This window comes from Littorina saxatilis, linkage group LG3 (genome assembly GCF_037325665.1).
Source record: "Littorina saxatilis isolate snail1 linkage group LG3, US_GU_Lsax_2.0, whole genome shotgun sequence".
NCBI lineage: Eukaryota > Metazoa > Mollusca > Gastropoda > Littorinimorpha > Littorinidae > Littorina > Littorina saxatilis.
This window is the reverse complement of record NC_090247.1, coordinates 6,109,032-6,124,031: the sequence shown is the minus strand read 5'-3', so window position 1 is coordinate 6,124,031 and position 15,000 is coordinate 6,109,032. Positions and strand designations below refer to the sequence as shown.

Sequence of the window (15,000 nt, the reverse complement as noted above, 5' to 3'; positions counted from 1 at the left end):
TCCGATCACGGGGCGGACGCCTTACCACTAGGCCAACCGTGCCGGTCGTCGAGCCAGTGCTCTTTTAAGTAGACAAACATAAAAATAGTATAAAAAAATAAATTAGACAAACAGGCAAACATCTTGCATGCGAGATTCATCCACGATTTTGAGATATAGGTTTATTACTTACTAGATGAATACCCGCTTTGCCGGGTGTACGCCGGCTTTGCCGGCGCACCGCACGAAGGAAGGGAGATAAACGCGCAAAACACTGGAGAAGAGTAAAAATAGTACAACGGGAATATGGATTGAGCGTTGTCGACAGTGACCTTCTAAAAATAGAAACGGGAATATGGATTGACGCCACACGAAGGAAGGGAGATAAACGCTGAAAACACTGGAGAAGATAAGGAAGAGTTACTGGGAATGGATCCAGAGAAAAACCCAAAATCGGTTTAGCGCTGCGCGCTGAGAGCACGTGTTGAAATATCTTATCGAGCAGGTTGTGTCCGGGGTGTAGCTGAATATGGCCACCAAATTTGAAACAGATCCATCGAGAACCTTGGGCGTGCATCGCGGACACACACACAGACACAAGTCGTACATATATATAGATACCATAAGTGTTTTCTGTCTGTCTAAATAAAAGACTACTGGGTCGACGTACTGTAAATGTATTGTTTGGTTTTGTCAATAAACTACAAATCCAGACTTTTTTAATTTCAAACAAGAAGAAGCCCCGTTACGCACCTGGAACATGTAGGTCATCCTGCCCTCCAGCCATTTCTCAGGAATGGAGCAGACGAGAGAGTCGGCGACTGGTTGGCCCGTTGGAGGCCACGTGACCGCGTGAAAGAGCCTCGTGTGTGCGGCGTAAGGGAGAGCAGCCAAAAGGGACACAATCCAAATGGCGACAATGATTTTTACCGCCCGAGAAAGGACTGCTATCGTATGGGAGAGCAAAGGTCTGAAAAATACGTACTCTTTTTGAGTTAAAGTGGTCAAGATATTCATCATCAAATAAATGGTTATGCAATTTTTTTTTTCTCTCTCTCTCTCTCTCTCTCTGTCTCTGTCTCCTTCTGTCTCTCTGTCTGTCCCTCTGTGTCTCTCTGTCTCTGTGTGTGTGTCTCTCTTGCTCTCTCTCTCTCTCTCTCTCTCTCTCTCTCTTTCTCTATCTCTCTATCTCTCTTTCTCTCTCTCTCTCTCTCTCTCTCTCTCTCTCTTTTCTCCCTCTATCTCTATAAATAAAACAGAGTACCATATAACGGGGCGGGGATATAGCTCAGTTGGTAGCGCGCTGGATTTGTATTCAGTTGGCCGCTGTCAGGGCGAGTTCGATCCCAGGTTCGGCGGAAATTTATTTCACAGAGTCAACTTTGTGTGCAGACTCTCTTCGGTGTCCGAACCACCCCCCGTGTATACTACATTGGGTGTGCACGTTAAAGATCCCACGATTGACAAAAGGGTCTTTCCTGGCAAAATTGCTTAGGCACAGTTAATAATTGTCTACCATACCCGTGTGACTTGGAATAAGGCCGTGAAAGGTAAATATGCGCCGACATGGCTGCAATCTACTGGCCGTATAAAATTTCATCTCACACGGCATCACTGCAGAGCGCCTAGAACTGTACCCACGGAATATGCGCGATATAAGCCTCATTGATTGATTGATTGAGTACCAGTCATTACATTTAAATGACCCTGCTGATTTTAAACAAACTGTGTAGATAGCTACCCAACCTCCTCCGGTTCCCCAGTTACCCTTCTATCGCCCTACCCCCCCCCTCCCCCCCTCCCCCCCCCTCCAAATCAAAATATCCCTCCAGTACTGACCTGCACACGGCAATGTATCGCTCCACAGTGAAGGCGGTGATGGTCAACACGCTAGCGTAGGAGGTCAATTCCAGGATGGTGGGACGCAGGTAACAGAACGCCTCCCCAAACCTCCAGGGGTACGCCATCCAGATGGAGAACAGCTCTGGGGGGAGACCTGAAACACAAGCAGATGGTTATCGTTTAGATGCCAACATCACGGTAACTAAAATCCAGTGTTTTTGTATTAATTCACAACACCAAATTTATTTTGGCAAAACCGTACTGCAAAGGGTTCGGTTATTGTTCTTTTGGGATGAGCATTATACGAATCTGCCCGGAGATGTAGCTCTGTTCTCTCGTGGTTTGTATACATCCGGTTTCGCTGTCAACGCTCTTTCTTTGATTGCAAGCGATCCTGTGGACTGGGTGGCCGAGATGTAACGCACTTGCGCTCGGAAGCGAGAGGTTGCGAGTTCGACCCTGGGTCATGTCGTTAACAATTTTCTCCCCCCTTTCCTAACCTAGGTGGTGGGTTCAAGTGATAGTCTTTCGGATGAGACGAAAAACCGAGGTCCCTTCGTGTACACTACATTGTGGTGTGCACGTTAAAGATCTCACGATTGACAAAAGGGTCTTTCCTGGCAAAATTGTATAGGCATAAATAAAAATGTCCACCAAAATACCCGTGTGACTTGGAATAATAGGCCGTGAAAAGTAGGATATGCGCCGAAATGGCTGCGATCTGCTGGCCGATGTGAATGCGTGATGTATTGTGTAAAAAAATTCCATCTCACACGGCATAAATAAATCCCTGCGCCTTGAATATGTGCGCGATATAAATTGCATTAAAAAAAAATAATAAAAAAATAAAAATCCCTGCGCTTAGAACTGTACCCACGGAATACGCGCGATATAAGCCTCATATTGATTGATTGATTGATGTGCGCCTACATGTGTGTGTGTGTGTGTGTGTGTGTGTGTGTGTGTGTGTGTGTGTGTGTGTGTGTGTGTGTGTATGTGTGTTTGTGTGTGTGTGTGAGCTTGCGTGCATGTGTACGTGCGTGCGTGTGTGCGTGCGTGTGTGCGTGCGTGCGTATGTAGGAACTAGGTATTTGTCCATATCTCCTCCTTTGCCTGTCTCTTTGGGTAACATCCCCCTTGGACAAACCGGAAATACAAAGGAGACAACGGTGTCTCTCGAACACATACCACATAGCTAAGAACATAGCCTGGATGCTGTAGTTGTAAATGACTATGACCGCGGAGACCATATGAAGATGACGCCCTTGTACCAACTTGAGATTGAAAATATCAGCAAGGGACACTCGCCGCCATGATTTATTGACATGTCTCTCGAACATAAGATCAATAATATTGTCACTGCAGTAAATCACACAAGTGTTCAAACCATATTGGGACATATGATTCAGACACACCGGAAACTCCAGAGATCAGCGTGCATACCATATGAGGACATCTGGCTCGAACCGGAAAATGACAATGGAACTCAAGACTTTTACAGCTTTCTCTTGACTAAAACCAATATACGTAGCAGAATGGCTTTACACTGCTGTAAATCTTTCAGCGTGCATACCTTCTTCTTCTGCTGCGTTCGAGGGCTGAAACTCCCACGTACACTCGTGTTTTTGCACGAGTGGAATTTTACGTGTATGACCGTTTTTACTCCGCCATTTAGGCAGCCATATGCCGCTTTCGGAGGAAGCATGCTGTATTTTCGTGTTTCTATAACCCACCGAACTCTGACATGGATTACAGGATCGTTTCCGTGCGCACTTGGTCTTGTGCTTGCGTGTACACACGAAGGGGTTTTAGTCACTAGCAGGTCTACACATAAGTTGACCTGGGAGATCGGAAAAATCTCCACACTTAACCCACCAGGCGGCCGCGGCCGGGATTCGAACCCTCGACCTTCCGATTAAGAGGCCGACGTCTTACCACCCCGCCACAGCGCCCGTCTAGCGTGTATACCATATGAGGACATCTGGCTCGAACAGACTGGAAACTGGCAGACCAGCGTGGGACCATGGAGCCCATTACTTTTACAGCTGTCTCTTGACCACAAACACAACACGTAACAAAATGGCTTCACACTGCCGTAAATCGCTGATCATGAAAGCCATACAGGGACATATATCTCGGACAAGCTGGAATCTCTAACAACCAGCGTAGGAAAATTGAACCAAAGACTTAAACACTGATCCTGGATATAAACACAAAACGAAACAAAATGACATGGACACTGCCTGTTTTAAATTGCTAAGCGTGAAAGCCATCTCGGACAAACTGGAATCTCCAAAGACCAGCATCGGACAATGAAACCGAAGACTTATACGGCTTCTTTTTTTTTTACCACTAAAACAAAACGCAACAAAATGGCTTGACATTGCCGTAAACCGCTGAGCGTCAAAGCCGAAAAAGGACAACTATCTCGGACAAACTGGAAACTCACACAACCAACACAGGCCAATGTAACCTAAGACCTTTAAACAGCTCCTAGATAAAAACACAAAATGTAACAAAACAAGAAATTCCTTCGAGGTAGGAAAAACACCCCCGTTGGTCAAAGGGAAATAACCATTCTCACTGCACCCATTCTCACTGCCACCAACTGAGAAGGTTATTTCCCTTTGACCATGAATATGTTTCTTTCTAAGTCCTTGTAGAATCTTAATCCACCAATAACTCCCTAACCGTATGTTTGACTGGTCCCAATTTTTGCAAGGACCGTTTCAGGAATGTATAGAACCTGTTCACCAAGTTTGGTGACGATCGGTCCGTTCATTCTTGAGATCTATATGCGAACACAAACACACAAACACACAAACACCCAAACACACAAACACACAAACACATCGAGCGAAACCTATACACACCCCTATACTGGGGGTGTAATGATCTGGACACTACCGTAAATCGTTAATCGTGAAAACTATAGTGAATCTAAAAAGCCTTCGTCAGACAATAAACAACTCCGTCGAATTTGTATGGGTTCTGAAAGAGTGAACACTCTTGCTTTTATTGAGTCAAACTTTCCCACGTGTCATTATAGGTCAATCACTAGTGAGTCTGAAACACGTAGACAAGGAGCACGTGTGGAAAGCTTGCCTCAATAAACTTAAGAGTATTCACTCTTTCACCTACCCTACAAGTTATTTCTTGTACATCTTCATGCTAGACTCACCAGCATAAAGTCCATACCTCCGTCCAAAATAAAATAATTGAGATGTAGACATAGAGATAACCGCTTGCATACTGATTAAAGCACGACCATATCACTTCGTTTACAATTTTGTATAAGCGTTTTGGACAAAAAGAGTACCTCTACAGAGGGAAAGTATCCTTGTACACAAAACGAACTAAAATATATTATCGTGCATCATTGAACGCGGCTTCAATCAAATGCATGACCGAGTCCCAGAATGCATGACTTCGTCCAAAATAAAATACTTGAGCTCTGCACCACGATAACCATTGTTTAACTGTGCTATCTATGTGATAAGAAGATAATGATCCTGAAGAAAAAAAAATAGAGAGAAAAAAAATCAATATTTCTGACAGAATGAAAACTTTTCGAAACGGACAAGCCAGGGAAACATCAATACCCTTGGCCAGACTCCACACGTCAAGAACAATTCCTCAAAAGATTCTTCAAGAGTCGATAAAAAGGCCAAACAAAAATATAGGTGTGGTTACGGTAACATAGCCAAAAACATAGGGTAGGTAGGTAGGCAATCACTTTTTTTTTTTTTTTAACTTTTTTTTCTAATGTGTACAAATTAACCCTACTTGACAGGGAAACAAGTGTGCGACTCGGGCGCTTTCGCTTTCATTGCGTTTTCTGCACTCGTTTTCGTGTTGTTGTTTTTTTTTTGTTTTTGTTTTTACAAATGGAATAAAAAGTTATAGGGTCGGCCCCTAAAAATAGGGTAGGTCGGGTTACCGTAACCACACCTATTTTTTTTTTTTTTTTAGGCCTAATGAGAAAAGCATCAGAATGAAGCCATCTCTCAAAAGCCTGAGCTACAGACAACTACATCAAACAAACAGACGGGCATGTACGTATTGGAGCAATAAGAGACTGGGCACACAGATCAAATAAAACTTCAGCATCACTTCTAGAGAGGAAGGCCTGTTTAAAGAGACATTCCTCCACGTGTAAAGGATTGTGTTCGGCAAAACAGATCAATCGTGACCCTCCACCACGAAATGAGTCGCATGTCTCCTCGCGCAGTTCTGCGCTAGGCTTAATATAAGTCCGGGGGATGTCAGGTAACAGTGTGAGGGTCACCTTATCCACAGGCTTATAACTCAATCAGTTTTCGCTCTTTTCTAAAACGGGTTTCACCACTGGATAGAGCATACAAAACTCTTTATGAAAATGTAAAAATATGAAAATCATGCAAAGGTGACATGCGACTCCTTCCGTGGTGGAGGGTCACAATTCAGGTATCTACACTGATAAAGAGCGACCCTCAACTGCAAAAGATTTCAAAAATCAACAGACTGCCTGCTTTCCGTGCAGAGTGACAAGTATAAAACAATGTTCCAGATTGACATATCTGTCATTCTCTTCAATTGACGCAGCAAAAAAGTATCACTCTGCAAAAATAGTATCACTCTGCACATAATACAGCCGGCCTGTTACGGCACATATTGTCGCCCCTGCATATATTGTCCCACGAGCGGCAGACGACAATATGTGCAAGGACGACAATATGTGCCGCTAGGGTGGCTTTGCCGGCGACAATATGTGCAGGGACGACAATATGTGCCGTAACACGGCCACGTTATAGAATGATTGTTTGTGTTCAAGTCAAAGGATGCTGTTGGTTAAAGTAAAATCCTGCACAGATCTTTGGTGATGAACATGAGTGTGTAGCACACGCGAGAATGAAAACATCTTTAGACAAAAGCCGTTCAGTGATATATCTGAGAGCGAGGTGAATCTGTGATGCCCTCAAACACACTTTCTTCAATAAACACGCAACTTGGTTCTCGTCAAAGTCAAAAGAATTTGAAGCTGGTCTTGGATTACAGTCAGGCGAAGGACAATTAACCTGGCTGATGGATAGTCTCCACATTTTCGTTTTCCGCGACTTTACTTTCCTTTTTACATTTAGTCAAGTTTTGACTAAATGTTTTAACATAGAGGAGGGAATCGAGACGAGGGTCGTGGTGTATGTGTGTGTGTGTGGGTGTCTGTGTGTGTGTGTAGAGCGATTCAGAGTAAACTACTGGACCGATCTTTATGAAATTTGACATGAGAGTTTCTGGGTATGAAATCCCCGAACGTTTTTTTCATTTTTTTGATAAATGTCTTTGATGACGTCATATCCGGCTTTTCGTGAAAGTTGAGGCAGCACTGTCACGCCCTCATTTTTCAACCAAATTGGTTCAAATTTTGGTCAAGTAATCTTCGACGAAGCCCGGGGTTCGGTATTGCATTTCAGCTTGGTGGCTTAAAAATTAATTAATGACTTTGGTCATTAAAAATCTGAAAATTGTAAAAAAAAATAAAAATTTATAAAACGATCCAAATTTACGTTTATCTTATTTTCCATCATTTGCTGATTCCAAAAACATATAAATATGTTATATTCGGATTAAAAACAAGCTCTGAAAATTAAATATATAAAAATTATTATCAAAATTAAATTGTCCAAATCAATTTAAAAACACTTTCATCTTATTCCTTGTCGGTTCCTGATTCCAAAAACATATAGATATGATATGTTTGGATTAAAAACACGCTCAGAAAGTTAAAACAAAGAGAGGTACAGAAAAGCGTGCTATCCTTCTTAGCGCAACTACTACCACGCTCTTCTTGTCAATTTCACTGCCTATGCCGTGAGCGGTGGACTGACGATGCTACGAGTATACGGTCTTGCTGAAAAATGGCAGCTACTTGACTAAATATTGTATTTTCGCCTTACGCGACTTGTTTAATTTCATTTGTTCGATTATTTCTTCTCTCTTTAATTTTTCTCTCCTTTGAATCGTTCTCTCTTTCTTTCTTTCTTTCTGTCTTTCTTTTTATCTTTTTTTCCTTCCACATGTCATTCTCCCTCTAGTTTGTCCGTCTCTCTTTCATTCTGCTCACACACACACACACACACACACACACACACACACACACACACACACACACACACACGCACACACACACACACACGCGCACACACACACACACACACACACACACACACAAACACAAACACACACGTACACGCACACACTCACACTCACACACACAGGCACGCACGCACGCACGCACACACACACACACACACACACACACACACGCATACTCTACGAACGAACTCATTTGACACATAACAAACAAGTCGCGTAAGGCGAAAATACAATATTTAGTCAAGTAGCTGTCGAACTCACAGAATGAAACTGAACGCAATGCAACGCAGCAAGACCGTATACTCGTGGTCCACCGCTCACGGCATCGGCAGTGAAATTGACAAGAAGAGCGGGGTAGTGGTTACGCTATGCTGCATAGCACGCTTTTCTGTACCTCTCTTCGTTTTAACTTTCTGAGCGTGTTTTTAATCCAAACATATCATATCTATATGTTTTTGGAATCAGGAACCGACAAGGAATAAGATGAAAGTGTTTTTAAATTGATTTCGAAAAAAAAATTTTGATAATAATTTGTATATATTTAATTTTCAGAGCTTGTTTTTAATCCAAATATAACATATTTATATGTTTTTGGAATCAGCAAATGATGGAGAATAAGATAAACGTAAATTTGGATCGTTTTATAAATTTTTATTTTTTTTTACAATTTTCAGATTTTTAATGACCAAAGTCATTAATTAATTTTTAAGCCACCAAGCTGAAATGCAATACCGAACCCCGGGCTTCGTCGAAGATTACTTGACCAAAATTTCAACCAATTTGGTTGAAAAATGAGGGCGTGACAGTGCCGCCTCAACTTTCACGAAAAGCCGGATATGACGTCATCAAAGACATTTATCAAAAAAATGAAAAAAACGTTCGGGGATTTCATACCCAGGAACTCTCATGTCAAATTTCATAAAGATCGGTCCAGTAGTTTAGTCTGAATCGCTCTACACACACACACACACACAGACAGACACACGCACATACACCACGACCCTCGTTTCGATTCCCCCTCGATGTTAAAATATTTAGTCAAAACTTGACTAAATATAAAAAGGAAAGAAATAAAAGAGAAAAAAAGAACGAAGAGGAAGTGCAATGGATAACACATGCAAGCTTTTTATTTTCTGCGTCTGTAGTATCAGTTTCATTTTCACAACAACATGCAATCAGTTTCCATTTCTACTTACTCTTTTTGTTTTCCTCTTTTTTTTCTGTTTTTTTTCTTCTATTTTTTTCCACATAATTTTAAAATCCTCTCTTGCTCTCGGTCTTTTCGAGTTATTCGTTCTTGTCTATTGCTGCCCTTGTGTTCCCTCGGTCCAGTAGTTTGGTCTGAATTGCTGTACACGCACGCACGCACGCACGCACACACACACACACACACATACACACACACATACACCACGACCCTCGTTTCGATTCCCCCTCGATGTTAAAATATTTAGTCAAAACTTGACTAAATATAAAAACACCTTTACCTCTGGTCGTGAATAGTTGTTCAAACAGTTCAGCTGGGGAATTGGAAATAAGCAAACACAACCTGCTAAGATCATCTAGAAGTCAGCACCCAATACCCATGTACTTGTGGTTTGGTTGTTTCATTTTTGCCAGCAATGTGTTCTACTTGAACGGGATGAATCGGCTGACGTGTGCGGTTCTAGGTTCCTGCTTTAGATGATGGTGGTGGTCTTGGTGGGTGTCTTTGTGGGAGGGTTGTACTTTGTGTGTGTGTGTGTGTGTGTGTGCGTGTGTGTGTGTGTGTGTGTGTTTGAGTGTGTGTGTGTGTGTGTTTGTGTGTGTGTATGTATGTGTGAATGTGTGTAAGTGTGTTTGTGTGTGTTTGTGTGTGAGTGTGTGCGTATGTGTGTATGGGTCCTTGTACGTGTGTGTGTGTGTGTGTGTGTGTGTGTGTGTGTGTGTGTGTGTGTGTGTGTGTGTGTGTGTGTGTGTATGTGTGTGTGTGTGTGTGTGTGTGTGTGTGTGATTTAACGTGTTTGTGTTTAAGTGAGAGAACGTGTGTGTGTGTGTGTGTGTGCTTGCGTGCATGCGTGCGTGCGTCTGCCTGTGTGTCAGAATGTATGTATGTATATGCGCGTGTGTTTGATCCACTGCTTTTCTGCCGTCCTGCCAACCTGCGTCTCTGTCGATCGGACTGTATGCCTGTGATTAATTGTTTTCTTGTCTGCAAATGCAGGTCAGAAATTAAAGACTGCATGTGTCGTTCTTGATCGATTTGTGATTCAATCTTTTTGTCTGTTTCTCCTTAAAGCAACGTCCTGGCCCCTTTCTTGTGTAGCTTCTGTTGAAAGGAATTTCCCCTTTCGTTTAAAAACTTCTTCTGTTCTTTTCGCTTTCTTCGAGCGACTGCAAATTCGGGTTTGCGTCATGTCAAGAAACCGCTTTACAGAACGGCCTCATTCAAGGAGACTTAAAGTGCACGGTTGTGCATCCCCCTGTTGTTGTTGTTGTTGTTGTTTTTGTTGTTGTTGTTGTTGTTGTTGTTGTTGTTGTTGTTGTTGCTGTTGTCGTCGAGCGAACACGCGCTTAACGCTCGCTTTTGTAGTATTGGATTTATGCGCGCGAAACGTTTGTTCTAAAGCATTAACGATGCTGTAAATTAAGAAAAACACATTTTCCAATCGATAAAAACAAATTGAAATCTGAACTCTGATTTGGAATAAGAGTACCACACACAAGGCCATCTGTCTCAAGAGGCAGGTTTAAAATGCCTTCCTTCCATACCCGTCGTAAACCATCCTGTACATTGCTACAGACCCATCTAGCCTTTAAAGGCACAGTAAGCCTCCCTTAAACCATCACATATACTGTCAGGCATTTACACACAGTACAAACATCATTTCATTTAAACATTCACCGTTTAAGAACATCCTAGGTGCCCTCCGTAAAGAGCGAGCAATTTTCAAAGAATTTATTTTTGCGTGGTTTATCTTACCCCTGAGCCATCGTGAACCCGTGTGATCCAGTTTCCCCTTTTCACAATGCAGTCGTCAGTTAGTAATTTGAATTCGACTCGCTGTGAGCTTATCTGCAATAGCACGTTATTATGTACCTCTGACTATGCACGAAACACACGGCTGTGGTTCACAAGAACTCTCGCGATGGCTTTTGACTGTTCAGAGGAACTGGAGATTTTTTCATCGGTTCGGTGAGCAGTTAAATTATATACATAAGCAGACTACTACAACGATAGGAATTTTCAAAACATGAATCACATTTGTAAAGTTGATACTTACATTTGGTTGTGTGTTCTTGTTTGATTTGGAATTGTGTACATAATAATTTATTTATGTTTGTTTTTGTCAGGCGTTTAGAACTATTTTAATATTTGCGCCATTTAAATATCTTCATAACTATTTTTATATTTTTGGACTAGTACCGCAAACGTTTTGTGTCAAAACCGGTTATAAAAGTTCCATAAAATAAACAATACATAATCTGATTTGTATTTAAAAAGTATAATTTATCATCGACAGGCCATCTGTTCCGGATCAGTACGCACATCCGATAACAAATCGACATTAGAATATTTTAATAAGTTAATTCTTACATTTATACGGAAGTAACGGTCGTACTAGCGAATCATGCTGAACCATATGAACCATCATAACACAGTCGATGCTCCTCGTTAGTTTGTAATGATCACATTTACTGCGACTGAGGAAATTATTCAGCTTTTTGAATTAGCTTGATTAGTATAAACTACATAGAACTCGTTCTTTTCATGTGAATTCGCACATCGTTTTGAGGCTGCTTCGTTTCAACTGTTTCAACACATTTGATTGTCATATCAGCCTCCTGTAATGAACGAATTACCGACACGGATGACAGTCTTTAGCTTCTTCATTAGCTTGGTTAATGTTAATTAATAATTGTATAGAACTGCGGAGTTCTTTGCATGCTAATTTGCACATTATTATTGGCTTGATTTTTTTAGATTCCTCTGACGTTAAGTCTGTTCAGTTCAATTGTTCTGTCTCATCAGTCTATAATGAACGCATGTACTGCCACGGAAGACAATATGTGACCCTCCACCACGAAATGAGTCGCATGTCACCTCGCGCGGTTCTGCGCTAGGCTTGATATAAGTCCGGGGAGTGTCTGGTAACAGTGTGATGGTCACCTTAGTCACAGGCTTATAACTCAAACAGTTTTCGCTCTTTTCTAAAACGGTTTTCACCACTGGATAGAGCATAAAAAACTCTTTAGGAAAATGTAAAAATATGAAAATCATGCAAAGGTGACATGCGACTCATTCCGTGGTGGAGGGTCACATATTCAACTTTCTTCATTGGCTTCATTGACTGGTGCAGCGTCTGAAACCTATGCTTGAATTGAAACAGCTCTTCATGGTAAAAATCGGATACAAATGTTCGTCAACTTCCCGAGCTGATGATCGTGCGACAACAAATTAAATCCCCGGAATATGATTGCCTGATTGGCTGGCGCTTGGGGGGGGGGGGGGGGGGGATGTCATACGCGTAGAATCACACTGGTTGGAACAAAACAAGTCGCGTGAAGCGATATAAAAACATTGAGTCAATCTGCCGGCATCAAACCAAAAGATCAACACCATAAACCACTTTTCGCTGAGACTACATTTTGATACTCTCGACAAACCATACCCGAAGACGGAGACGGGTCACGCTCGTCTCCGCAAAGCATGCGGACCGTATTACTTGCTAAACCTTTTTGATTCTGAGCACATTTTTACAGCAAATAAAATGTCAAATCTATATAGTTTTGAATTCAGGAGAAGATAAAGAATACAATGCCATCATTCTTAATTTGTTTAGTTACATTTCGATTTTAATGACAACTTTAATGAGCAAACTAATTAACTTGTTTTAAGGCTTCCGAACAGAAATGCAATCCCATAGTCTGGAACTTGTAAAAGATTGCTTGACCAAAATGTCAATAAATTTGCTTGAAAAATGAAGGCGTGACTGATGCTGCCGCCTCATTTTTCACAAGTCGAATATGACGTCATCAAAGACATTTATCGAACAAATGATAATAAACGTCTGGCGATATCATTCTAAGGAACTCTCATGTACAGTTCCATGACGATCAGTGCAGTAGTTTTCTCTGAATCGCTCTACACATTTGCATACACACACACACACACACACACACACACACACACACACACACACACACACACACACACACACACACACACACACACACACACATACCCCCACCACCCGCGTCTCGATTCCCCGTCTATTATAAAACATTTAGTGAAAACTTGGCTACATGTAAAAACATAATTTATAGTTATTTTAAAAAAAATAATTGCATTGTATTCTGTATCATTTCCTGTTACTAAAAATATGAAAAGATGCTGTGTTTACTCTGAAAATGTGCTCAAAATGAAAGAAACTCTGTCCTAGTATGTTCGCATGCTTCGCGGAGAACGACGGACCCGTCTCAGTCTTCTGGTTTTGGTTAGCCAAGCCTTACTCGTCTGGGTGCTGACTAATCCTGTGCTTTCTGTGCTTTCGTAGTTGATCTTTTAAATTCAGGCCGACAAATTGACTACAAGATTTGATATTCCTTCAAATGATTTTGTTTGTTGATTTCTTTATTCTCTACGCGTTGCGCTGGAAATCATTCTTTGCTCAGGTAAATGACGTTAATAACTCCATCATGTTGAACAGTATATATGCTGTCAAAGTTGAAAACAACGCGTGTGTGCGAAATGACTTTCCTCGTATCTTCATGCGCACCTATGTGCCCCACACCTTCACGTATGGACAATAAATTGTCGTTGAAAAGTGGAGCAACAGAAAAGCTGCTTCCTTAATAACAACTGTTTATTGATTCCGTGCACAGAAAGAAAGACAATACCTATTGACAACGAACATCGAAAGAATGTTATACGGTCTGGTGAGCTAGACTGTAATATAAAATAATGTAATTAGACTGTAATATATTTTTTATGTCATAAAAGAGGGGAGAACGACTGGTGTAACAACACCGGCAATATGTAGAGGTTACATGCCGAGTCTCAGTGATTATTAAAAATAATGGTCGAAGTTGGCGGATCATGAAAAATGCGAGCTTCAGCGAGCTTTTTCATGACCGCGAACTGAGACCATTATTTTTAATAATCACTGAGACGAGGTGTGTAACCTCTTTATTCCTCCTTTCTTCAGTTATTCAAAGAAAACAGGAGTTTTTGTGCGAAAGTTTGATCGAATCCGAATCACTCAACCAGTCAACCTGCGCAGGCGATCGATTAATGCGCGGTTGTATAGTTCCGTGCAAATCATTCCATTCTGTTAACACTTCTTGTCAGTTTCCCTGTTTTGGACTAAAATCAAGTACACAGAGATGCTGTTCTTCTGCTGTGGCGGTAAAGGCAGATATTGTGTGTTCTGTTTATGTTTTAGCATTGCTAAGGATAATGTTCTTTCGTGAAATGGGACTAGCAGACGAACTTTTGCACCCGTGTTCCAACGTTAATTACTGTTTGAAGTTCAGTTTTCTGGGGAAAATAGTGTATGAAACCGCTTTATGTTGTTTAAATTGATGAGATGTGTGCATTTAGTTGCGTGTGATCTGTTTATAAAATGAAATATTGTTGAAAACTGACCGTCGGATTGCAGTCAGTGTTGTCGAAGAAACTGAGTGAAAAGAAGGGGAACTACTCTTGTCGCAAGATGAAGTATGAGAGTTACTTGCCTTGGGAATTTGCTTGTGATGAACGTTTGTGCACGGCAGATCTAGATTCAGAAAACAACCGAACTCATGGATTTTATATGAAGGTTCATGTGTTCAGGCCTGTAGTTGTTAATTTAAATGCGGTATGTTTGTATTGTTTGCTCCAGAGATGTATACTTCGTACGTATAGAGCGTTCGGAACTTTTCAGTCGCAAAAGTAGTACCGAAACAGAACAGCTTCTCAACCCATTGCACTATCGAGGATTCAGGCTGTTGCTGGGTCGTTATTTGTTTGGTTGCTGGGTCATTATCGAAAAATAACTAGCTCTACAAGTTTACAGAGGTAAGAGA

General features: G+C 41.4%; 1 protein-coding gene across 1 annotated transcript in view; it reads right to left on the bottom strand.

The window, feature by feature from the left end:
- The window catches only part of LOC138961082 (neuromedin-U receptor 1-like), a 193,761-nt gene that overhangs the window by 151,494 nt on the left and 27,267 nt on the right, over positions 1–15,000 (bottom strand). Inside the window, exons 2-3 of the mRNA XM_070332677.1 lie at positions 1,819–1,975; positions 733–949 (exon numbers count right to left, since the gene is read on the bottom strand). Of these exons, the coding sequence (XP_070188778.1) occupies positions 733–949; positions 1,819–1,975 (374 nt within the window). The remainder of the gene's footprint in view (positions 1–732; positions 950–1,818; positions 1,976–15,000) is intronic.